The 26658-nt window shown below is 36.3% G+C and overlaps 1 protein-coding gene across 2 annotated transcripts in view; it reads right to left on the bottom strand.

The window, feature by feature from the left end:
• Positions 1–26658, bottom strand: part of STK24 (serine/threonine kinase 24) — a 62502-nt gene that overhangs the window by 18233 nt on the left and 17611 nt on the right. For both annotated transcript variants that reach the window (XM_069802438.1, XM_069802437.1), the window contains exons 3-5: positions 3933–3989; positions 858–966; positions 588–745 (exon numbers count right to left, since the gene is read on the bottom strand). In XM_069802438.1, coding sequence (XP_069658539.1) covers positions 588–745; positions 858–966; positions 3933–3989 — 324 coding nt within the window. The remainder of the gene's footprint in view (positions 1–587; positions 746–857; positions 967–3932; positions 3990–26658) is intronic.

Below are 26658 nucleotides of genomic sequence, written 5' to 3'. Positions count from 1 at the left end.
ACAATTGATATATTGTGCTTGTGTTGTGATTTCAGTACGTGGCTGTACCACTCTGCTAAATCAAAATCCTGTGCAATGTAAATATCTACAAATAAGTACATTTGACATTAAACCCTCCCTGTACAGAATACGTAAAGAGTGTGGTCAGAGAGTAGCATTGACCAATGCAGCATATTCTTCCACAGATGAATAACAGCACTTTCACACACTTTCACACCTACCAAATCCATATTCTTCAACAGTGTTGCTATTTTTTTTTTTCTAAAAAAAAGTGGAAGCATATTAACATTTTGTATATATTTGCTCTCTTCTACTTTTAAACAACCATCAAGAATACTCATCAATTGCACGGTCAATATTGTCATATTTCTTGCTATCTGGATGGGCTTAAAACACTAGGAAACTTATGGTCTGGATATAATTAAGAAAAGCGTCTTTCCTTTCCAACAGCTTTTAGCTGCTATGTATCATCTAAACGTACACCTGTCTAGACACAGCCAAAGTTATTAGCTACATTCTGAAGACCAACTTATGTAATTCAAGTTAAAAGAGGAAGGGACTTTGGCTAATGCCTTGAAATACATTACCTTCGAATCATATGCTGATTGCTTTATTACTTCAGGTGCCATCCAAAATGGTGTTCCCACAAAGGTATTCCTCTTTATCTGTGTATCTGTTAGTTGTCCTGCTACTCCAAAATCTGCTAGTTTTACTTCTCCTTGTTCAGATAGCAATACATTAGCAGCTGGAATAAAGAAGAGGAAATAGCAGAAATTAAATTTGACAATGGAAGGGTGTTCATTTACATTGCATGAGCTCTTCTAATATTATTACAGTACAAATAAAAAGCAATTTACCTTTAATATCTCTGTGGATTTTCTTTTCTGAATGCAAGTAATCGAGTCCTTTGAGTATCTCCCTCAATATTGTAGCAATCTGGGTTTCGTCGAGTGAGCCAGGTTCTAACTAGGAAACGCAAGAAATATTTATATATATACACACACACGTGTATACATACACACACACATATAAAGCAGAAACAGAGACAACAGAAATAACATTATGACTATAAAAAGAATATAAAATTCCTTCTGTCACACCTCAAAACTTCTAATTTGCTAACTTCGTAACACGAGATACAACCCAGAACATTCTTTAAAAAAATACATAGTTCTAAACTAAGTGGCATTATGAACAACAGGCAAAGAAATACTTCATTTATCTATAACACTTTTAAAAGTTTGTTAAAAGCTCCATAAAGACACAGTTTCAAGTAATTGCTTTGCGGTCAGGTCATACATATATACACTGCATCTGAAAAGCATCTACATGGTTATCTGATTACTAACATCACACTGAACTTACATGTGCAACTCCACAGGCCCTATACGCACCCAAATCTCGAAGTCTGAGAAAGAAATTAAGGCATATATGGTATCACATATCCTATTGCTATATACTGCAAGGGATTTTGTGAAGCTCTGTAAAACACAACTCAAACTGCTAGGCTGACAGAGCATTGCATATTAAAAAAGTTAGCTTTTTTCATATAAAGCTGAAGGTATAAATCTGCAAATTGTTAGAATCAAAGGTTCCAAGTAATTTAATTCTTATCAGAGAAACAGCAGTAGTAGAAGATCTCAGAGCTCTCTATAACTGATACAAATTCTAAAAGTGAGTATGGCACTAACTCTAAAGGGACAGAGGAAACGTCACTACTCAGAGAGGCTCCTTAACCAATAAGGCCATTTTGAGAGAGAGACGGTAACTTTGTGGACAACAATTAAGACTGGAAATATTCCAGTATTCTAGTTTACTCCACAATAGCAGTCACTGAAACACAGTCAAAAAGTTATCTCTCTGAAGCTTCACTCTGTAAGAAAGAAAGCATTGTGGATAAAACTTTTCAGATAAAAATTAAAATATTACATCCCTCAGAAATCCTCAGCTAATAGGTAGGAACAGAGGTGAGATTTCATGTAATGCAGATAACATATTTGTTTTACCTTTGTAGCTTTACTTACAATATTTTTTGCTTTTCTTTAGTTTTAATAATATACATGATATTGCCATCCCCTCAAACCCACTAAGACGTTGCCCCAGCTAGGCTGCGAGCACCAGTTCAAGACTTGGTAACATGATACAGCACATCTAATGGGGGAAAATTTCTTTTGTCAGATGTTAGCTCACCTTAGTGAGGAGGAGGTTAGTGAAAACAGACTTAAGGCTGAGAATATTAGCACTTGTACCTCAGCCACCAACCTAAGTTATATTCAAAATTGAACAACAAAATATATGCAATTGCATTAAATGTACTTTCTTTTGTGAGCCGTGATTTTCAAAAAAGCCAGTGCATATTCAAGTACAGAAAACACCAGGCTAACATGACATGTATACACTTCAAACATGGAATTCAAGGTTCCCATTCAAACTTTCCTCGAGTATGGAAACATGATAAAGTGTGCCAGTTGTCCTACCAGATTCCAGCTGAGAACCATAATATGCATGTTAGAACTAGGAAAACACGCAGCAGAACATAAATTGAAAACGAATGAAAGACAAACAAGATGCTTAATATGCACTTACATGATGATTTCAGTTCTGTGACACAATTTCTTCAATAACATTTTAGGATGTGACCAAAGACTTTGTACTATTTTTAGGCAACAAACTTGGGGAATAAACATGTGGTCATCACGAAAGTGAAATGTGTGTGATTAAAAAAAAAAGAGACAAGAAAATGTGATAACATCTGTTTTCTTTCTGCTCTTTCATACTTTTTTGAAGCACGAAGAAGGTATAATTAATTTATAAAAGCAAACCCTGTTTCTAATGGCTCTTTCATCAGGAAAAAACTATCGTAACAATAAACAAACTTTTTTTCAGCATATCTTTATCTGGAACATGATCAATTTTTACAGAACCACAGAACTTCTAACAGGATGTGGAAACTAAAGATATCAATGGGTTCCAAAAGGTAATTACAATTAAAATATGGCAGCACAACTGCAGGAAGCCTGCATTTACTACCTCCTCCTGTCGTCCAGATGTCACCAGCAGAATCCCTCTACACTGGCCTTCTTCCTTTTGCTCTTTCCTCAAGCATTTACTAGTTGCCCCAGTTGAGAACAGCAAACTTTGCTACAGAGACATTCCATCTCAATTGGTATGACAATTTTCACATACTTAAAACATGCATTTTTATTTCTATAATAGTATTTTTTAAATCCACAATAAATATAAGATGGTGTGTGATTTTGTTGGGTTTTTTTAATAGCCAAAATGAATGGACAGCAGCCAGGCATGGAAATCATAATCTGCACCAAACCTTTTGAATTATGATTCAAAACTGGGTACTCCATCCCAGATGCAGAATGCGGCACCTGCTCTTGTTAAATTTCATATGATTGGTGATTGCCCAGCTCTCCAGTCTATCCAGACTTCTCTGTAAGGCCTCCATATCCTCACGGGAGCCCACAGCTCCTCCTATTTCTTTGAAATATATTTTTTAATACCAGCCTAAACTGTGTTTCTGTCTATTTAGACTTCAAATAGGGAAACTTTCGTTTGTTTGTTTGGGGGTGGGGGGTAGATACATTAAAATGTATATACTAGGAGGAGTTGTGGTGGCAGAATTAAGAGACAGAAAAAACTATTTGCAGCTACTAGTGCTCTCTGGCTGACTGAAGATTAGCACTGCAAGATGTTTATATCCTGCTACCAATATTATGTTGCTTAGTTCCCTTCCATCTATACAAATAGTCAGCTTTGCCTCATGGAAAATAACATTTTCCTGGCATTGACAAATACTTTTTCTCCTTTACTAGAAGCAAACATTGTCATAGCCAAATGACATATTACAGTTTCCAGAATTGCAAGATAGGAAAATAATTGTGAGGTAAAATAATAAAAATCATACATAATTTACTTACTAGATCAAGGGCAGAGCCTCCACCCAGATATTCCATTATTATCCATAATTTTGTATCCTGCAAAACAAAAGCAACAACAACAACAAAAAAGAGTATTAAGTTAAAAAAAAAAATCAGTTATTAAGTTAATGGGACTTGTTCCATTCTTTTTGCTGAAGAAAGAATCTACAGTTTTGAAAGGCCACTAACGTTTAGCGGTTCCTCCAAAATATCTTTGGATTAATCTTTTAAGATATATTATTTTTAGTCCCATCTGATAAGGAATTAATTTAGTCTATCACAAGCTATTTACGCAATTGTATGTGTTCAAGAAAGTTTAATTATGTTCCTCTAAATTAACAAGAGGAAAGCTACTTCACATTTACCAATGGGTAAGAGCACAGATATTAGAAGTTCATTACTTCCAAATAATTGACGCATACTCTTAATGTCACACTCAAGCTCATTTCATGGTACCTCTTTTTTGTACTGATATTAATACTACTAGAATATAGACAGTATCCAGGGAAGAAGAAACTTTAATCCCAAAGAGTCAAGTAGCAGAAGGAAACCTCTTGCCTTTATGCCAACTAGAACTGGACAAGTATTCTGAGCCTGAGTTCACCAGCATATTAACTCCCAAAAGCCACCCACCTACTTGTTCTTATCAGACTCCTTAGTACATTTTGCAAAAGTATCTTCTGAGACAAGAAAGAGACAGACAGGGGCCACTCAATGAAAATGGAGGAGAATAAACTTACATTTTAAAACTCTGATTATAGACATTCAGAATACCAAATAATAATTACATTATTTTAAAACTCTGATTATAGACATTCAGAATACCAAATAATAATTACATTATTTTAAAACTCTGATTATAGACATTCAGAATACCAAATAATAATTATATTACATAAAATATGTTCCCTTTCCTTAGAAAAAATGTCTTGATTTTGTTGATTATCTTTATTTGTACAGATACTCCAAAATACTTTCTTCAATTAGCCTGACTCCTGTCTAGGTTGACTTTAATTTAAAATTTATTCTTGGCATCTCTGCGTTGTTTCATTTTCTTGAACAGTCATCTGTCTGACCTAAGGAAGAATACCAGTAAGTTTTCTCCACTAATGCTTATGCATCTGATATATGGTATAGAATTTTGGACAACTGTGTTCAAGAAAGATGAAGCAAACTAGTAATAAAGATTATTTATGATTACTATAGCAATTTGTTAGCTTTAGGTAGTAAAATAAAAGCTAACAACAACAACAAAAATCAAGCTACTATATTCTCAAGAGAAACCTTGATACATATTATAGGAATGTTTAACACAAGATAAACAATACACTATACTAAGAAAGAGACTGGACCCAATCATTTCTTTCCACTGTTTGCAGCATCTTACTCCCAAATACACTAAGAAAAGCAGTTAGTCCACCTTTTCCTTGCAGTACCAGCCTTGAAACATGTTTTAAAGCAAGGCCATAAATCGACCAGATAGATATTCAAATGAAATTGCTGTGTGGAACATATGGTGGGTTTTATTTTAGCTTTTATGATTAAGTTATATTATGGTTTGTTAGTTTTAACTCTACATACTAAACATTCACAAGACTTCTAGCATAAAAATGTAGGGATCTCTCAGAGCAAGGAGCACATAAATAGCAACAATATTTATTTACTTTATCCTGCAAAATAAAACCTAATGCAAAAATAACAGCTCACAGCCAGGGCCCATAAAACCAAATACTCATCTATAAAGCCAGATTAAAATTTTTTAGAAAAGTAATAAATGTATTGCAGAACATAACTTTTTCTAAATCCCCTTAGGGATTAGAAAATTTTATCCCTTAGTACTCATTTAAGCCTTTTAGTCATTATTATAGCTGTAGTTCCATCTGTATGTGTCCCTTCTCTGGTCTCACAATGCACCTTCTGTAGGGAAATGCACACAGCCCTCCCCACCTACCTTCAATTACAAAAATTGCACTATTTTTAGGTAAGACCCTGAATTAGAGTTCCTTCACCATCCACTATTTTTAACACACAGGTCCAGCTAAATTTAGATACCTTTCTTCAGGAGTCAACTAATATTATTTGACAAACACAGTCTCGTTAAAAATATTTTTAAATAGCCAGAACACATTTTTTAGGGAGAAAAAGTAATTTTAAAATGTAATCTATCTTAGTATCTACCTAAAGCATATTGATAACGCTTACTTTCTGCAGACACCACAAATATCCCAAGAATTATAGCTTATCTTGAGTCCCTTATAGTACTGAAATACTTGTTTGCTGCTAAGAGTTTCTCAGATTTTGCCTGTCCCTTCAAGGCTCCAGATCCTAACAGTTCCAGAACAAGTAAGCTTCTGAGAAGCATCTTATAGTAAGTCATTTCATCTTCAGAGATCTTCCCAAACTTGATCAAAATTTTATATACATATTTTGCTTCAGCCTCATAACGTTTTAAATCTGCATGAAATTCCCTGAATATTCAAATTTTGTGTGCCTGCAAAATTAAATTACTATTAAAATTAAATGTAAAACGCAAACACGTCAAGTGTATTGCTGCTTTTTATTTCAAAGGAAATGCCTGGGTAGGAAAGAACAAGGTAGAACAAATGAAGCCCCTGATCGTCTCAAAAATAGGGGGGAAAAAAACAACCAAACAAAAAAACCCCCACCTCACCAAGAAGTCAATAAGAGATGCATCTTCCCTTTTCCATCATCTCAATTACCTTGTGGATTTAAAGAGCTAACAACTTGAAATAAGATACCACTTCCCAAAAGATAAATTCTCTATAAAACTAGCTACTAAATTCTCCAGCTGAAAATTAGAAATTAGAGGTAGCAGGAAAGAACTAAAAAAAACACGTTTAATAATATTATTTTAATTACATAGTTACACAATCATGTAACACAATTATACAGCTACAAATTATACAATTCATAGTCTTTTTAAATCAATAATTATCCTTTTCAATTCTTTTCCTGGTTTGCTCAGTCTTTGCTCCTGAAAACTGCTTGGAGCCACATGTCTGAATCTACAATATAAAAGCCATGGATCCAGTAAACTCAGTAATACTACATTTTAAAACAAGTAAACCATGGAAATGCAATTAGGGAACACACACATAACTGTATCTGTATCCCAGTGGGAAGCTAAGCAACAGCAATCTTATTACAATTATGGCATCTTTATATCTGTAGCCCAAGATTCAAAGTAATTTTTAATTCCCTATGGTTCCTCCTCCTCACCACAGAAACATTATTCAACTTCATGGACATTTTCAGGGTTTTTTGTAAGTTTTCATCATTCATATGAAGTATCTGAACAGATGTAATTACTATTGCAGTTTATCTTACTATCACTTTTAACTAATTCTTGCTGGAATTTTTTTTTTTTAGCTTTCTTATTTAAAATCTGCATACATTGCTTAACAAGAAAAAGCAAAGAAATGCTTTTGGTGAGACAGTTTTAAGGACTTGCTTAATACATATTCTACCTTAGAGCCAGTAACCTATATATACTTACTTTATGCCTTGTAACAACAGCACAAGGCAAGTAAAGCACTACTATCAACTGACTTTGGCATCACCAGAGCAACATGCCTCCTTCTTTCCTTCCTTCCCAAGTATCTCTGGCACACTTCACATTCCCTAACACCTACTGTCACTTTCCTTTTTAAAGCTGCCCAAATTCTTTTTTTGCTTGTAATTCTCACATTCTTCTGTATATATTCCCCACTTTTCCTCTCAAATAGAACACCGAAAGCACTATATTTTTTTCCATAGCCTAGACTAGTAATTATACATTACACATAATCACTTACATTTTCAAGAAGATACTATGCTTATATACTGAGACTAGCAACATTGAGTACTCCATTTTAAGATCTGAAATAAGACCAGTTTTCTTCTTTTAAGCATCAGTCACAACATAGCACTGAATTTTCTTCCAAATACAGTGAAGCCATGGTGAGTCATCAATCCAAATTTAGGATTATTATTTCTTTATAAACATAGATGAGCACATTAATAAGGGCACATGGAACATTTCGTTTTTCACAGTAGGAACAAGAGGTTTTCCTCTGATGCCATGAAACTGAGGAAAGGAACAGCTTTGGAATCCAAAATAAGTTTTGATACAGAAAGGCAGAGTTTCTGTAAATCCTTTCCAAACTAGTTTGCTCTTCTTGAGTTCTGACTTCTGATTTTAACTCTGGAACCACACAAAAATCTTACAACAGCAGCTTTACCTCTAATGAAATATTCTCCATTAAGTAACTATTACACCATGAAATTATTTGTAAAATAAGTGCAGTTACAGCAGGTAAAGAACTTCTAATATGTAAAAATCAAGGACTATACACCAAAAAAAAAAAAAGGCCATCCACCAAAAAACTCCTCTAGAGTCTAGAAGTACATTTTAACCGAAATCAGAGGAGTATAGAAGACATATACAGAAATAAGCAATCAAGATTAAAATGTTTGTTTATAAGTCCTTACGAAGTTAGTAAAACATCTGAATAAACATGGAGAGGCCTATCTTCAGAGATGCTTTGGGGTTTTTTGTTGTTGGTTTGTTTAGGGTTTTTTTACATGAAGAACATGTTCCCACATTTCTTAGCACTGTGATATTATACAGGAGAGATTGACCTAAAGCAATCAAGCCACAGTATGTATTGATGAAAATGTTTCTAAATCACCTTTCTTGAGGGAAGGAGAGGTTGCAGAGGAAAACATAACACAGAGTCACAAAAAAGAAGGACTATAAGGACTCAGAAGTAAGAGCACCAAGTGACCTGTACAGTAATTTAGAATTCAACTAAGAGTCTTAAATCAAGCAAATCAACTAATGCAGTTTGAAAACAGTAGCACAAGAGTGAAGATGTTTGTTTCCAAGTGAAATAAAATCCCCCCACCTATTGTGAGAAAGATAATTTCCCACCTTAAATTTGTTGTGAGAAAGGGTATTTTCCACCTTCAATTTATGGTACACAATTAGGAGCAGAATAGAGGGTATTTATAAATACATATAAAAGGCTTGTTTAGTTCTGGAGACAAGCCATCTCCAAATTCCACTTAGAACCTATATTTATAAGCACTTTAACTTCTGTCAACAACCACAAGCTAGAAATTACATACCTGATTGAAATAACACAACAGATTTGCTAATCAAAATAAGAACTAGCTTAAGTTGATCTATATACTAGAAGTTTTACCATCACTGGATTAGTGGAAAAACCTACAGTACTGAAAAACAGAAACAGAATACCTTGGACAGAACTTCAACTAATCTGAAAAGAACGAACTAGTTCCAAAATTGATATGCATTGCACAGTGTGATGTGTGATACTTTGTTTAATAAAAATTTCAGTTTAACTGGTATATATGCCAAAGTAATATGGGCCAGAAAGAGACTTATATTTCATTACTGGTATAAATTTGCATTAATATTCATACTGATTCTCCAGCATAAGAAACCATATTAAAAAAACTTGAGATACACAATGTATGCAACAGGATGACCTCTCTAAGTTGCATTCCTGCTACAGGTTGTTACCACTCCTCATGGAGATTTGTCTTCTGTTAACTTCATATATAAAAACACCCAGGCAAGTCTGACAGCTGTAGCAACCAGAAGCTTCTCAAATACTTGCACACTGATTCTTAAATGTCTGACTTCAAAAACATGATGCAGAGATCATGGAACTTGTCTTCTAGACCTACTTTAAGCAAACTTGCCCACTGATTCCCTGTTTTGGAAGGAAAGGATTTTTTTTTCAGGATCTCTTCACACTTACGCTTTTAACGATACATCAGAAGTGCATGCTGCTCGACAAAGCCACCAGGTGGCAGAATCACATAATAGCAAAGATGGTCTCTCAGCACCACCCCCCCAACAAAGAAGGTCCAGCCATGCAAGCCACGGAAGACAGAAGCACAAAACCACCTGTTTAACATGATCTGAAAACATTTATCACTCCAACACCCTTCATAAAAACAGCAAGAAGTTATTAACCAACAGGAAATACACCTTAAGGAATATGATCGCTCATATATCTGAATTCTTCAAAATGCTTTCCTTTCCTCACAATCATCAAGTTCAGCTTCAGGCACCATTTTATTCATTCACCATCTCCTTTCAACACCAAGTCACCATAGTAGTCACTGTCTTGTTCTACAGGATGAAGAATAGGTACAACCTGGCATTTGAGTTCTCATTAACTCACATGGACATCTGTGAGCTTATACGCAGAGATATGATACAGGCCGATCAGAAAAAATTAAGTTTTGTATGATGCCATAAATGATGCATTAAGGCAGTGACAGGAAAAGGCATTTATATATCTGTGGTTCCTGCTCCTCCTGGACAAGCGCAAACCTTTCCACAAGAACAGTAAATATTGACAACTGTCTCAAATCTGAAAACATGTATCAAGAAGTATCAAGACCACCAAAATATTTTAAATGCCCTTTGCCTGGAGCTTATCCTTTCATAAAAAAAAGAATACATACACAAGAAAATTATTATTTTAGGCTTTAGAGAGAAGGCACCTATGAGTTGATGTATTGCCATTAGATCCTTGAAACTCACTGGGATTTGCAAACTCTCCAGCTGTTAGCTGACTGTTCAATTCCTAGGCCCACAGATTAGTATTAGAACAGATACCATTTGCCAGGAGCTCTTCAACAGCACGAGGTGGCTATTACTGTTACTCAGCAAATGCATGGTTTTGGCAAGGAATACATACAGCTCTGCCTCATCACCTCAATTCCTGTCATTTCTTGACCAATTACAAATGTTACCTATATATATTATTGGTTCAATTTAAATCTAATCAGAATGAGACCCAGTGCTGCCATCTGTTAACAGTGCAGAATGAATAGCATACCACTATCTGCTTTTGTTCTGTTCTTTCCAATACGCAATCCTTGGACAGGGGAGGTAAGCAATGCATCCTTGAACTTCAAACAGCCTATCCAGATGCCAGTTGGATTGCTCAATGTCTTTTGCTGGATTTTTTTGTTGGATTGCTCAACTCTTTTGACAGACAGAAGGGATGTGACCAGGGGTAGAATTACTGATCGCCAAAGAAAGTTATTTAGACTGCAGTTTCTCCAAAATTTGAACACCATGGGTACCCAATTCTGTTAGTGTAAGTAGTAAATAATCAAGCCCTTTCTACTGCAAACGGACAAACCAATTCTACCACTCCATATCTAGGGTCCTATGACTGTTTAACAGTTATCAAGAAAGGTTATAATGATTTTACAAGCTTTCAGAACTGTCTTCACAGAAGACAAAGTCGGGGGGGGGGGGGGAGGGGATCTTTCAGTGCCAATTCACACCACCTTTCTAAGACAGTATAGTTTGTTCTTAAAGGCAATCTCAGTAAGTACTATTTTTCTTCCGTATCTGATGAACAAAAAGTTCTCCAGCCTTGTTACAAGGAATAAAGAATGCCACCATCATTCCAACACTTTCTACGAAGCATATTGAGTTTCATCATGCAGTTAGTCCTTCACTTGAACTTTTTTTTTGACAATCTATTCATCTGCTAATATTCTCCTGTCTATTTCCACCTGCTACTACAACACAAGCTTGTATAGATTCCTGTATCATTTTATAAAGGGGGAAGCTATTTGCTTACATCATGACAGATTTCATTAAATAAAAACAAACTATAGTATTTCCTAAAGACACTTGTTTCAGAGCATCTGAAAGATAGCATGGAAAGACAACTGTTGGTTTTGAAGAGCAAGAGAAACTAGAGAACAAGGCTAAAGACATCCAGGTTGTCTTAGCCACCAAAGATAGCCTCTGGATAAATCATCCTCTCCCTCCCCTTCCCCTTCCCTCATCCTGTCACAACAAATGGTCCATGTTTTAGAGCAGAGTCTTCAAGTACTGTCCAGTGTTCTTAGGTGAAAAATAACTGAAACACCAACAGCTGCAGTGAATTAGCTATCTTTAACTTTGGAAATTAATATCCAGCATCAGGGTTTTGGAGTGTAAGAGGAGCAAAAGCAGATGCTATGACATACAGATTAAGATAATCTATTCATCAAGAAAGGATGAGCAAAAAAATCGAGCCATGCCAAAGCAGATCATCTGGTATACTATTAAAGAGAACAGTTAAAATTGATCTCTCTTCTTAAATGAATGATTGAATTTTACTATAAAGTTTGAGAGGCTCCAAAGAGAAAGAATATTGCTTTGAGTATCAGTTCCCTCCAGGAAAAACTGACAAAGAAATAACTAGATATACCTTTGAAAAGAATTAAGTATTTCTTGAATTCCAGAGCCTCCAAACAACATAACACTTCCCACCCACAACTCAGTCTCTCATTTTATCAGACTGTGTGTCCGTCAACAGATACTTTAGACTAGAAAGCAGTCTAGCAATTCTCAGCCCTGTTTCTACTCTTCCCTGCTGAACTCCTAGAGAAGTAGGCATAAGACTGAATTTATTTAAAAAAAAAAAAAAACAGAAAAAACAAGAACAAACAAAAACACCTCCACTGTCACTGACACTTATAAGGCCACTCAAGTGAAGGAAATAAAAGGTGCCTTTGTTTCCTTCTCATCTGCTCACGGGGAGGGGGGGCAACCCGTTAATAAAAATAATCTATATTTGTGATTTAGCTTGTCTTACAGGAACAGAATGAACCTGGTAAGATTTACAGAAGCTGTAGTGTGCTACTGCTCATTTTGGTGCATTCTGTAATACCTTGTAGAGATAAAAAAGAAGTGTTAGAATTCCCAGAAAAAGATTTGCAGTTTTCTGAAAGTTTCCTTCCTTTAATTTGAATATTGGTTTTGCCTCTTTGAACACAGTAGAAGGGGTATAGAAATAACACATCATGTAAAGACTATATACTAAGAAAAAAATCCAAATTCCTACAGGTGAACAACATAAAACGTGTAGAAGATTACAAAAGAAAATTTTCTAATGAAACTAAGGAAGCTGACTACTGTAAAATAAATCTCAGCATTTGGGAAAAAAAAAAACACCAACCCAAACACAAAAACCAAAAAAAAAAATCCAAACCCATAAAAACCAACAACAACCACCAAATATTTGAACACAGTCAAGCAAAACCCAAGCTAATTTAAATCTATCAACATAGCCAGGACCTGTAAACATTTTAAGTCTGAAGGATCTGCAAGTTGTTCATAATATCCATAGGTAAATCTCTTCCAAAGCTACATAAGTGTAGAATTAGGTGGGATAGTATTTCATAGGACGATCTGCTTCTTTACTGCCTCAACATATTTAAGTTACAATCTACAGAACCTTTGTATTTATATGGTAGAGCCCAATAAGGCGGCTAGATGGCAGTTATTAATAGTACTCTACACAGTCAGAAAGCTCTTACTTAGGTTTAAAGAAGTCAAACTAATAGCTAAATAATATACTCTCATCATAAATGGAAAAAACAAGGCAAAACTTTACAGGACTTAGTAACAGATACAGCTTAAATGGTCTGAGTGCTAACTATGCTCTCCAAATCTGCACCCTTGGGGGAAGAAAAAAAAAGCTGTCCAGCAAACATATAATCCATATCTACTACTGGTCTACTACACGCCCAAATATTCCCATTAAAAAAAAATACCAACAAAACCCAAGAAAGTTCTTCCTTATGATACCAGTCATATTCTTAGTGCGTTTCATATAACATTTACTGGAATAAGAACAAGAAAAGCAAGATCTATAGCTGAGTATTCATACAAGTGACCTGAAGGTAGGTGGGGAAGGGGTGGAAATCACCCCTGAAAAGTCTGCTTTTATTAAAAAAATAAAAATAAGTAAAAAAGCTAACATGGGATTTTTGTGTTTAAACTTCTGATGTCAAGGTAAACTTCTGTTTATTTTAACTTGCTCTTTCTACTAAATAATTACTCCACAGACATTTGGAAGACAAACAGCTGTGCTGCATCTAGGTGGCATCTCTAACAGGAAAAAAAAAAAATCCTAAGGACATATTTCCCTCCAGAATGAAATACAGTAATTTGTTTCTACAGAACTTTTCTGGGATAATGCTCGCTAGAAATTTAAACACACAAAGAATTAGGTGGAAATCATCTGGATATTAAGGAATCATTCAGAGATCCATTTTTAAAAAAGGCTTTTAAAACTGTGTGGAGCAAGCAGGGTTTGTTTGGGATCTTCTTCCCCTGACTTTAACCTTAAGGGCCATGAATTGAGAAAAGCTCAACTTCAAACCTCATCCAAAATATGAAAAACAAAATAAGGGGAGGAGGGGAGCATAAGTCTGAGTACAAACCCAGGAAGTATAAAATGTCTTCTTCCCTTACACTGGTGGCACATTCTTAAGCAAATGGACGAGGATTACTGACAGCAATGGACATCTCCATGAATCTTAAGGGGGCTGCAACCAGCTGATGAGGCCTCACAGAGTTCTCAAAAAATTTCATGAAGGAGTGATGAACAGAAACCTTTAGGAGATGGTAATGCTGTACTAAAGAATATTACCATGCTGAGGTGTAGGACTGATGAGAAGTATTTTGTCTGGGGAGCATTTCTGAGGCGCTTACCTCCTTTGAAGTCTCTTGGCGTCAGGATGAATGCTAGCTGTCCTCGGGCTGCCATCCCTTTGAGGGGAGGGAGATACAGATGAGCCCAAATGTTCTCTTCTAAACACAAGTCCTTACTGCAAGCTGGCCAAAAGGTCCCTGCAATCAAAGAAATCATTGTGGTTTTGCATGTGGCGCATTTATGTCCTTTAATCAAGGTTTGTCAGCCATCTAACATGTTCAACCACAAAGAAAAAAATAAATGCTGGGTAGCCAATGCAGAACAGAGACTAAGGAAAGAGAAGAATTGTTCATTCCAGTTTGGACACGATGAACTCCATGAAAAACACAGGCAACATGATTTTTCAGACTAAGCAGAACCACCTCAGTATACAGTATTTTATGCATGTATATATGTTAAAAAAAAAAAAGCTATTTGCCTTTGGAATCATTTTCCAACACTCTGAAACTCCAGCCTTCTTCAGATTAAGAAACAATATCACATTTTCATTTCTAGATACACATACTAGTCAATGTATTCTACAATCTAATGCAGCAGTCACTCTTCAACAATTACCTCTTACAATTACCACAGCAGTATACAATTAATCCTTAAATGCATTCTTTTTGCCATAAGCTAGTCATAACAGAGCTTGCAGAACCACTTGCTAGGAAAAAAAACAATGAAAGTTCTGTCACAGTACTGATAAAAGATTCCTTCTGCAGAACATTTAGCAGACTTTTGTGTTTGCATGCCAACATGCTAGAGCCACGAGCTCCATGTTTTCCTTAGTGTGAGTCATCTCTAACAGTGTCCATATTCACAGCCTCTTTGGCACATTTCCTGGGCACATGCCCTTCCACCATAGAAATGGATCTTTATAGCCCAGCTGTCACAAGCCCAGACATGTCATATTAAGCACATGATTTCCCAGAGCTCCAAACCAATGGGCAATCTTGGTTTATAATTCTTCTACCAAAGTATATTATAGTAGAAGCAAGCAGACACATATTTCTCGTATTGGCTGCAAAACCAGTTCCTAGCTAGTAAACACAAGAAACTTATACAACAGAAGAACTGTACACGTTTCACTTCCTAAAGGACTGCGTAACCACTTCTTCAGAACACTAAGTGTACACAACTCCATACTCTTTCTCTTCCCACCTGCCTATGCCCATTTTGCCTCTTCTCGCTTCAAAAAACAGCATTGGGAGACTGAAAAATCTTGTCCCTTACAACCATTATCCTTTTAACTGTTAAATTATTTTACTACCTAGTGGGGCTGACAATAGTCTTCCCCCCCTTCCCTGTCCACCAGGCAAATAACTACTGCATAACCATGCCTATCTAGTCATTACCTATGGGGGAAAAAAAAAACCTAACTGAAATCTGTGGCAGATCTTTTCCCAGGAAGTCCTTTTAAAGAGACACATGAAGATTAACAAGTGACTTACATGATTCTATGACAATCCCAACATTTCATCTATTCACCTCTTATGGACAGTCACAAAGAAGGCAAGAAACAGAAAAATGTAACCCATTATCAAAGCTCCATATGGAACTGAATATTACTGAGAGATACATCAAATGGTTCTTAATAAACTGTACTAAGTCCCAAAATGGGAAACTGGAAGCAAAAGTAAATCAGCATTACTTTACAGAATTCATTTGTCCAGATAAATTGCATTAGAACAAAAGCAGAATTAACAAATGAACCTTGCATCTGATGAATACTGAGATTAATAATTTTTTTCCAAGAAAATGTCACCCTACTTGCACTTATGTATCTTAAACCTATTTAACTGGGGTAGTTCACACCAGTAATGCTCAGGCATTTTATGAATTACTCCCCTCTCTAGACCAGAAACAAAATCCCAACCGAAAATATGAGCACAAGAGCCCCATCACCTCTACTGTCCAGAAAACAACTGCTCTAATGCTGACATCTCTTCCTGTTTAACCATTATATACAATTAAATTCAAAATGAAAGGTACAACTCAAATTTACTTCTCCTTTGCAGAAATATCAATCCACCCATCAGTTTAATCCTTTTTTCACCACTTGTATATACAACTTCCAAGATCTTTCGCATCCCCGCTCTGCAGCCTGTAAATCTTTCCTCCCCTTTTCCCTTCACCTTCTGCATTCACATTGCTATTAAATTCCACTGCTTCCTTTACAAAATATTCACAGGCAAATCCTTCTTCAAAACTCTTACTACTAAAGAAGTTGCATGTACCAGCTCTAGAACTGCCCAGGTTCTTCAACTCAGACTTCTGCCAAGCACACAATTTTTTCTGCAAACCCCTTATTATTTTCCACTTTTTCTCTTTACAACTCTTCCCCTGACCTCCAATTACTGCTAAAAATACCTTCTGTTCACACCCATCATTTCCATACTGTCTTCCTCCCCTACGTTTTTGTTCCCTTCTTACAAATTGATGTTTCAAGGACCTGCTGAAGAAGGTAGAGAGGGAGAAAGCCTCAGTAACTCCAAATGATGATTTTTATCCCAAATGTTATGCAACAGCTTACACCTTCAGTAGTATAATGAAAAAAAGAGATGGAAAGAACCTTAAGAATTCAGTTGAAAACACTGGTTCCTAAATACAAGAACTGCGATAGTTTTGAACTAATACAGTCCATAAACCTATTCACCATGGAACTTCCCTTTTGAAGTTCAATATTTTTTACTCTAACCAACTTTTTCCAAATAACAATTTCTGAAAGTTCTACTTTCAACCATTTTAATATGCTTATTAACATACTCTGTAACATGCCATAATATTCCTTTATATGTGTAAAGAATGTGACTTTTCTGCTTTTATACAACTATCTCCATACAGACCATACGAAGACCTAGAAGAATCCATTTGACCCAAAGAACTGTATAAATGCTGAAGTATATTGATGTAAAAGGAAGTTAACTGAGCAATACAAACTACCTAATGTTCACATTAAAAATATGACACAAACATAGTAACTATGTAAGAGCACAAGATTATGACAGAGGTATGTAAAGAAAGTTTTCAATCAAAATGGCAAGTGTTTTAGAGGTTCATGAGAACATCTGGTCAATAGACTGACAGCCACCTGATAGTGCCATTGGTCACATTCTAGCTGAAAACCCTTGTTCCAGGAAGCCGATTTGGGCAACAAGATGGGGAACCAGCCCATGGAACTACTCCACCTAAACCTGGGCACAAATACATACACACACACATGCTTTTTTCAGCACTACTGTTGGCTGATCAAAGAAGTTCCATAAACAATAATTTCGCAGTGTGCTCCCATAAAACTTCAGACCAATCTGAACCATCAGTGTACAATCCTCCCCCATCCTTAAGGGGGGAAAAAAAAAAAAGAAAAAAAAAGGCAGTTAGTCCCCGCCTACTCAGTGAGCTGAACCACTTCACTGAAAGTTGAAATAACCCCTGCTGCTAGGGTGAGGAAGTGGCCATTTGCAAGGCAGAGTTGGACTTCCCCTTTCAGCAGCAGCAGAAAAAAGCTTGCACGTAGGTACCATACTAATACTCCCTTTTCAGATATCTCACAGGCCCACAGCAACAACTGTAGCAGTTAACACACAAGAGACAGGAGGGCGTTTGACGAAAACAATATTACATAGTATTAGAAAGCAATGCTATGTCATCCTGACCTGTATGGCCAAACTAAATACAAGGCTTCATGTTACAGCTAATCTAGAAGCAAGCTGTTACCAAAATTCATGGTTCTTCTCTCTCCCCCCACCTCCCAACTTCAGGGCCACCCAACTCCACGGGTGGTTTTTGGGGGTTTTTTTTTTCTCTCACCAGACCTAACAATTTAAGCCTCAGGTCTGGACTGGCTAATCTGTAAGGGTTCGGGATTTGCTCTTTTCAAGAGCCAGGTTACTTTTGGAAGGGGCAGGAGAAGGCATTGGAGAAACTTGTTTCCCAGATGAACCAAGTCATTCCACAGTCAACAGGTCCAATACAAGTAAAATGACAGGAACATGAAAGCAGGATGGGGAACAAGATACTGTTGCTGCCTATTTCAGCAGCAGCTACCTGTTAGATCTTCCTAAAGGCAGGTACCAAGACATGAAATTATGAACAGAGTATTTCATACCATACAGAAGCCAGCAGAGCAGTACAGAGGCAGCTTTTAAGGCCATCACAACAAGCACAACACAAACATACTACTTCCAAGAAATGATATTTTGCATTGAGCTTCCTAAACTTTTATTTAAAATAAGATCAGAATCAACTCAGTTAAGTACCTAAATGTCGGGTAATACAAAACATAGTTATTACAAACTCTCAGGGTTTTTTTGAGATATACTATTGATGCTTCCCAATCTGGATACACTCGTACAGTAAGAATTACTTAGCCACAAATGAGTAACAGTGTGGAACTGATTACACTGATAAACAGGAAAATTCTTGAAGTAAGCATTGTTTACTAGGTAGGTTTTTCCACAGATGCAGAAAAATAGGACAATATGATGCAGATTCCAGAAAGTGACAATAATCCCTTAGACTGCTGAAGGGAAGCAGTGGAATAAAAAGTTTCTAAATTCACATTCAAAACGATATCTTTGAATAAAGACAACGCAAACAAGGGACTCTTCTTCTCATTAAAAAGCACAACAAATGGCTACAGGGAAAGACACAAGTAGTAAAGACTATGGGCAGCAAAGGTTCAGAGTTGCAAGGTAACCATCTCTGAAACAAGAAGGGACCAAACTTTTTTAAATATGAAAACAGGGCCTCACAGCAAAACCACTTGTGCTACAGATAGACAGAGTTCATCAGTTCTTTCACACCCTTTTGCCTTTGTCTTATTTACTGCTGTTAGGGGCTGCATCAGTGGAAGCTTTCAACTTGTTCTTTAGATCAGTAGGCTGACTAGATCGGAAAGCCTACCAGGACCATTACAGAAACTCTTTCGCTACCTCTTTCAGGGCTGTCCAGCCAGATACCAGTTCCGCAATTACTGCAGACAAACAAAGGCAATGCCTAATTCAGCTCCTCTGGGGGCTAGTGCTGCCTGGTGAGAACACAGCAGGTTACCAGGGGCTTCAGAAAAAAAGTAAGCATAGCAGAACAGGGACTGCCTCACAGGAACCTGTGCCTCATTTTGTTCCTAACACTGTCACAGTAAGAGAGAATTTGTGGTCCCAGCCTCCCTCTCATTTCAGTTGCAGTAATTCCTACTGGATAAGACAATTCCATCTGGCTTTGGTCAAGAGAACAGAGAAGGCACTCCATCACCTCAACCCCTTACTAAATGCAATAATGACAACGTGGCTGCAATTGTAGCAGGCAAAATGAGAGATAGTTACAGCTTTTTTCATTTAAGTGTGCCTAACCCCCATCCAAAGTTCAGTGACTTTGGTTTGCAAAAGTCAAGTCTGAAAGGGCACTAGCTGCTGCTGTAGGGCTGGCACACAACACAAATGATGGAACATCAAGAAACTACTGACACATTTCACTTCTCCCTGTGCTGAGTAGCAGCCCCTGTTGCAGTGGATTCGACAGTCCCAATGTTAAGCGGAAATCTCTGCACTGCCCTCCCACCCTGACAATCACGATGTAACCTGCCACAGGCTGCCTGCTGTATCAACTATGACAGAATGCACCAAGTCCGTTAACTTCTGGCTGACCCACAGTATACATTTAAGGTCACATCAGTTCAGAGATGCTCATAAATGTTAAAATAAACCAGTTAAACCTGTAAAGCAAGAGGACATTGACATAGAATTTACTGAAGTCATGTATAAACACCCACATTCAAAGTTGCATTACCTAGATTGCTGTGGCAAGAATATTCAACATATTCACATTAATGTCCTTGAGTTTCCTAAAGCATGCAAGCTTAGATTCTTTAAACTCGGCAAATTTTTAAAAATTTTTAAAAAAATAACTGCAAGTGACATAAAATCTACCTCATATGAACTTTTTAAGCTATCTTCCCTTTAAAAAAGTCTGATTACCAGATGAAATTTGCTTAGCTTGACCGCTCAGCAATTACAACTTGTTGTATTTTGGTGTAACAGATTAGAAAGCACTGAACCATCACCACTTAAACATGGAAAAGCTTTCATATACAGAGTCACTTCCAAACCTTCTCTTGAATAAACAAAATCAAGCCTGAACTTCAGCCTTTCTCTGGAATACAGGCTTTCCAAACCTCAAACTGTTCCTGAAGCTCTTTACTGAATGCATTACAGCTTTCCAGCCACACTGTTAACTGGCCGTATTACTCCAAGAATGGCCTCACTGATGCCACATACACCAAAGCCCTAGCCAACACAAGATTTGTTTTGGCTCAGCCACAACATTACTTACCAACCCCATGTTCATCCGATTACCTAAAATAAACTATATATTACTTTCAGAATCACTGCTTTTCAAAAATAAATCTTTATTTCTAGACTTCATTTGCCTGAACTCATTGTTCTACAGAGCTCAGTTAATCAACTTCATAGAAGTGGCATGTTTTTTTTCTTGAGGGTATATTGTGTCATTCATAAAATTTAACCAGAAACTATTTTCTGTTTTCTTGCAGTCTATATAAACACCAGCTTGACTTTCAGCAGTAGATATATTATATCCTAGACATGAAATAAAAACCCATACAGGTATAAAGACTAAAACAAAAATTATCAGCAGCTATCCTTTATGAACCTTACCAGCATCAGTTGTTCTTATTTTATTTTTTTTTAAGAATTCTTAAAATACTTTTACATATGGGAAGTAGTCCGAGTAAAAAAAGGGGGGAAATGAACAAGAAGTCTGATTCTCCTTAGGTCAAGAAGTCTAAACAGTTCAAAAGAGGGTATCTCAAAAGGTACAAAGTATGCAAGAAAAACACATCTGAACGATGAAGAAACATGAGCTTAGAGACAGTAATATTTTTTAAAATACATACTACAAGACTAGCTCAATACCAATTCAGTATCACTTGTACCTAGTTACATTGGATGTTGAAACTACTTAGTGACCATTTGCTCTACCATTATATTCATATGTATAGAAGTCTGACAGGGAATTTAAAGAGTTTTTAATGTATACATACATCTATAAACACATTGATCTCAGCTTCTGCCCATATACACATATTAACCTCAGCTTTGAGCGTGACGTACACATACACAAAAAAAGCCAAGATTCTTTATTCTTCATATGTATGTCATACATATATAAAAAAAAAGACAAGAAACTTTATTCTTCACCAATTTAAAGATAAAGATAAATTAATTTCCTCTTATATAATTCTGAATAACAATACAAGATCAAAGAAATATGAAAATGTTATGAAATTATAATAAACCAGTAATTAAAGTTATTAACAAAACTGAAGAAACACTATTAGAGAGGCATCTGGATCTTGGAAATTAAAGAGATTCCAAACAACTTGGCCTAAAATGGACAAGAGAAGCAACTTCAGAACCAAATCTAACTAAGCTCTTAAGAAATTGGTAAAGCAGAATAAGATGCAAAAAGCAGAGCCAACAGGCTCCTAGACAGAAAAAAACTTTTAGAATAAGTAGCATTGCAATACTTTTACAGAGTTACAGCATGGCAAAACTCAGAAGAGACAGCAAATAACTTCAGACAATTTTATAAGAAAAATAAAAAAATAAAATAAATCTAAGAAGAAACACAAAGAATCCTTATTCCATTACAAAGGAGGCAGTGGATGCCATTACCTAAAATCTAAGGAAGTAAACAGACCCAGCGAAGTTTCATCAATGAATTTTATAAGGATCTAAAAAGAACTATAATTCTTCTATCCATGGACCATTTAACCAGATCATAGATTGAACAGATGAACCCTTCATTTGGAAGACAGCAAGGATAGATATAGTTCCCAGAGCAGAGAGAACAGGAGTCACTACCTACTTTGTTAAGCCTACTTCATTAAGGAACATTGATACAGGTTTTTAAACACAACATGGCAGATAAGGAACGGCAATCCCTCCAGATATATGCACCCACATAAACCATGTTGCTGTGATATGCTTTAAGAGCAACATTCTAGTTACTATCTCCTACAGTAGACAAAAGCCCTTTGTCCCAATAGAATGAGAACATGAAGACATATTTTAAAATGTGGCTTTAGAAAGGAGTATTTGCATTTCTGTTTCATATAAAGATCTTAGGGTTTCTGACAAAAAGATGTTCCGCAAATTAATTTATATTCAGGATGACAACCTAAACTGGTACCCACTTCACTACTGCTTATTGCTCTATTTGAATGAACTCTGACCACAGCAATTACACACAAACCTCCAACAACAACGTAAAGAACAAAGTCTAGAGGGAATGGAAGACTTGGTCTATGCGAGCAATAAGCTGCTTTTTATTTAAGACTCACTGTGTTAAAGCAGTAATACCTCACACACACAGATATGTCTTCGTCTCTGGATATAGCTCTTTTTTTTTTTTCCCCCCCCATAAAGCAAACACATTTCTGAAAAGATGAAGTTAGGATATACAAAAAAATTCTAGACTAAGTAAATTTAACAAGGCTTTTGGCTATATCACCTTACTCTAAAAAGCAGCTAAAAATTAATTATTTTTTTTAAATGTAAATTTCTAGGACAAAGTAACTGTCATTAACTCATTAAATGGTAATACTCATTTCAAGTTGTACTTCCATGTATATCAAGCAGTAGACACCAAAAGCTTGACAAGCTATTCTCACAAACATCATCTGAAGACAGTAAGAGGCCTCAGGCAAGTACAGCAGTGTTATATAAGCCTTCCAAGATTTCAAGCAACAGGTCCCTTAACACACTAGCATGTATAATCATGTAGCTTAATTGAAGGAGCTGTGGAATGACAGAGAATGAAGAACAATACAAGGATTTCTCAGAGACAGATTATTCAGGTGTTTAAAACCAAACAAAAACCAAAACAAAACCAAAAACAAACAAACAAACCCCACAAACCATTCTGGCTACCTACAGAATCTTCAAAAATACAGAAGTCTTCATGGCAATGCCGATTAATCATGTTTGTTGACAATACAGAATGCGTCTTAAAATCTGTCAAACATTTTAAAGGATTTCCGAGCAGGTATACTGCAATTACATAAGCTTGTTCTAGAAAGGGACATGAAATATTAATCATCCAGCCTGCAGTGTCCCAAATGAGATAGAAATTTTTCTGTACCAGTACCTTGAAACTTGTTATAACAAAATAAATACCAAAAAGTTCTCATAGAAGATACTTATTCCTACTTAACAACTGACATGGGAGTACTTAGGAAAAAAGTTATTACATAATAGAAGACACCTCTTCAGCTCACAAAGGATATGCAAGAAACCTAGGGAAACAAAGACTGATCTAGAGCCAGAAGGAAAAAAATGAGAGAGTGTCCTGGTTTCATCTGGGATGTAGTTAGCTGTCTTCCTAGTAGCTGGTACAGTGCTATGTTTTGAGTTCAGTATGTGAAGAATGTTGATAACACTGATGTTTTCAGTTGTTGCTCAGTAGTGTTTAGACTACAGTCAAGGATTTTTCAGCTTCTCATGCCCAGCCAGGGCACCTGACCCAAACTGGCCAACAGTGTATTCCATACCATGGGACGTCCCATCTAGTTTAGGAGCTGGGAAGGGGGGGGCAGGGAATCGCCGCTCGGGGACTGGCTGGGTGTCGGTCGGCGGGTGGTGAGCAATTGCCCTGCGCATCATTTGTACATTCCAATCCTTTTATTACTACTGTTGTCATTTTATTAGTGTTATCATTATTAGTTTCTTCTTTTCTGTTCTATTAAACCGTTCTTATCTCAACCCACGAGTTTTACTTCTTTTCCTGATTTTCTCCCCCATCCCACTGGATGGGGGGGGAGTGAGTGAGCGGCTGCGTGGTGCTTAGTTGCTGGCTGGGGTTAAACCACGACAGAGAGATCAAAATTGTTATTCGAATGGCTGTTTGTCTGCCAAAATAATTTATATAAAATCAATTTAAGAGTTCTCTATAAACAGTACCTCTTTCTAGCCAAGATCCACCAGACACATGGCCAGCATGCATCACACTGCACAGGCTTTAGAGAATAACAATCGCTGCAGTGGCTGGCAATATAAACCTAAGATCCTACCATTTTCCCACTTGAACTTCTTTGAAGCAAGCATTCTGTGACAAAACATTAATATCTTTCTTGTAATTACTGCTAAACTGTACAATCATGGAAGAAATAATGTCTCCTAATCACTCAAGATGTGGAAAATTAATGTGTTGAACATCCTTGGTGATAGACTATCACACTGTCAGAAATAGAGTTAAAAGACAATCAAACCCTTAGAACTACATATGGCAGTCCTGGCTTGCAAATACAACAAAGATCTGCAGCAAATAATATATATAGAGAGAGAGATATCTATCTGATGACACATTATTACTATCCAATAAGACGACCTGACTCTCAATTTAGAAAGCTAATAATCTGCAAAATGTTTCCTTTGCAAAGATTCTCACTTCAGCATCACCTAATAACCAACACATATTAATTTTTAACATCATAAAGAAATGAGGGGTTTTGTTTTAAAGACCAAAAGTTCTGTAGTACCAAGTGTCTTGCAAAACAACATACATTCATAATGAAGTAATGAATAAACATAACTAGCTGTACATTCTTCTAGCTGTAGAAAGAGCTGTACTTTCCTCCAAAAGTAACCAAGTCATACATAGCCACTGTTGGTACAGCATCTTAGAAAATTGACACAAGTTGGAAAATTCACAGGCTACTGAACAGAAGGGATGCAGAAGGTACAAGTATTTTCAGAGGGTCCGCCTCACAACAATAAGCACAAATTTCACTAATGACACTTCCATCCAGCCAAACTCATTCAGGCTACTGAGCACTACAGCCTCCTCTCTCCTTCAATCAGGAGAAGCAACAGTTGCCATACTATCTTCACAAAATGTTGACATTCAGTCAGTTCAAATTTGGGCATTGGATTCTCTTTTTCAGCCACAGTGCTATTACACATTTTAAAAACTATTAAGTGGCATTCCCATCAAACTTCTAGCTATTTTTCGTGTATTCTATTTCACTTATCCTACAAGATCTTAGTGTTCCTCCTAAAATTAACAGATTTGAAGCAGAAAGACAGTCCAGGAGAGAAATACTTTTTCCTTTTTGCCAGACTACACTTAACTACCAAACCTAGACCGAGAAGTTTCAAAAGTAGTAATAAAAGCCATGATGAAAAATTTATCCAATTTACTGTGCTCAATTATGTGTCTTCTGATGTTTCTGAGATTTAAACTATACATAACGTTTAAGTCCAGTATTGGTGACAGGTTATCGGGTCTGAAACCATTCACAAAGCCTTCAGTGATAAGATGTCCAAGCAAACCAGTTCAGAGCACAAGGAAGAAAGGAAAAACTGTCTCTCCCTTCAGTAATGCATCTCCTGGATTCAGAAAAAGTCATTTTTTTCCTTTGGAAACTAACTGGCAATCTCAGAAAACCAGAGATAAAACGGGGTCCCCCTTTCAGAACCTTCATGTCTTTGTTGACAAATAGAATGCTTCCACAAAAGCAGACTGAAAATTAATTTTAAAGTATTTTCTGCCTACTTGTAACTTCAAACCCTGTCAAGAGAACCATCTCTTTATCTAGATTGCCATCTCACTGTTATAAAAGACAGAGCTATCCAGATGGGGACAAAGTCTGACCAAAGAAATAAAGTAGTACCAAAAGCTTCCAGATATTTTCACTACCTTCTAGAGGTAATAGATCACTATATCCATCCAATTAAAAATATAAACAAAAACACCTCTATCTGACACACTTAGAACTGAACCCTGAAATTAATTAATATGGCAGGGGGAGTGAAGGGAAACAGATTCAGAAGACAGTTAATGGAAACCCCGTCCATTAGCTTCACTTACAGCTATTTGCTGTTTGCTAATGTGCAAATAAATTAACTTTTAGATTTTAATTTTTAAATCACTCAGATCAAGGCTAGGTTCAGTCTCCTTTGAAAAGCTACCTAAGCTTTGCCACTAATCAAACCCTGACAAAAACTTTCAAGCTTCACAAAACAGCTGATATTACATTGTTTTTAATGTTTTAACAGTTCAAATGCAGACTTAGGTTATATTTACTGAATTTAAACAACAGTTAGAGTTACATTCTCCTAATATTAAGAGAATCTAAACATATTACTCGGGCTTAACAAATTGAGGTTATTTAA

The sequence above is a fragment of the Haliaeetus albicilla genome, chromosome 15, assembly GCF_947461875.1.
Source record: "Haliaeetus albicilla chromosome 15, bHalAlb1.1, whole genome shotgun sequence".
Taxonomy (NCBI): domain Eukaryota; kingdom Metazoa; phylum Chordata; class Aves; order Accipitriformes; family Accipitridae; genus Haliaeetus; species Haliaeetus albicilla.
Note: the sequence above shows the minus strand (reverse complement) of the source record. Positions and strands in the feature narration are given on the sequence as shown.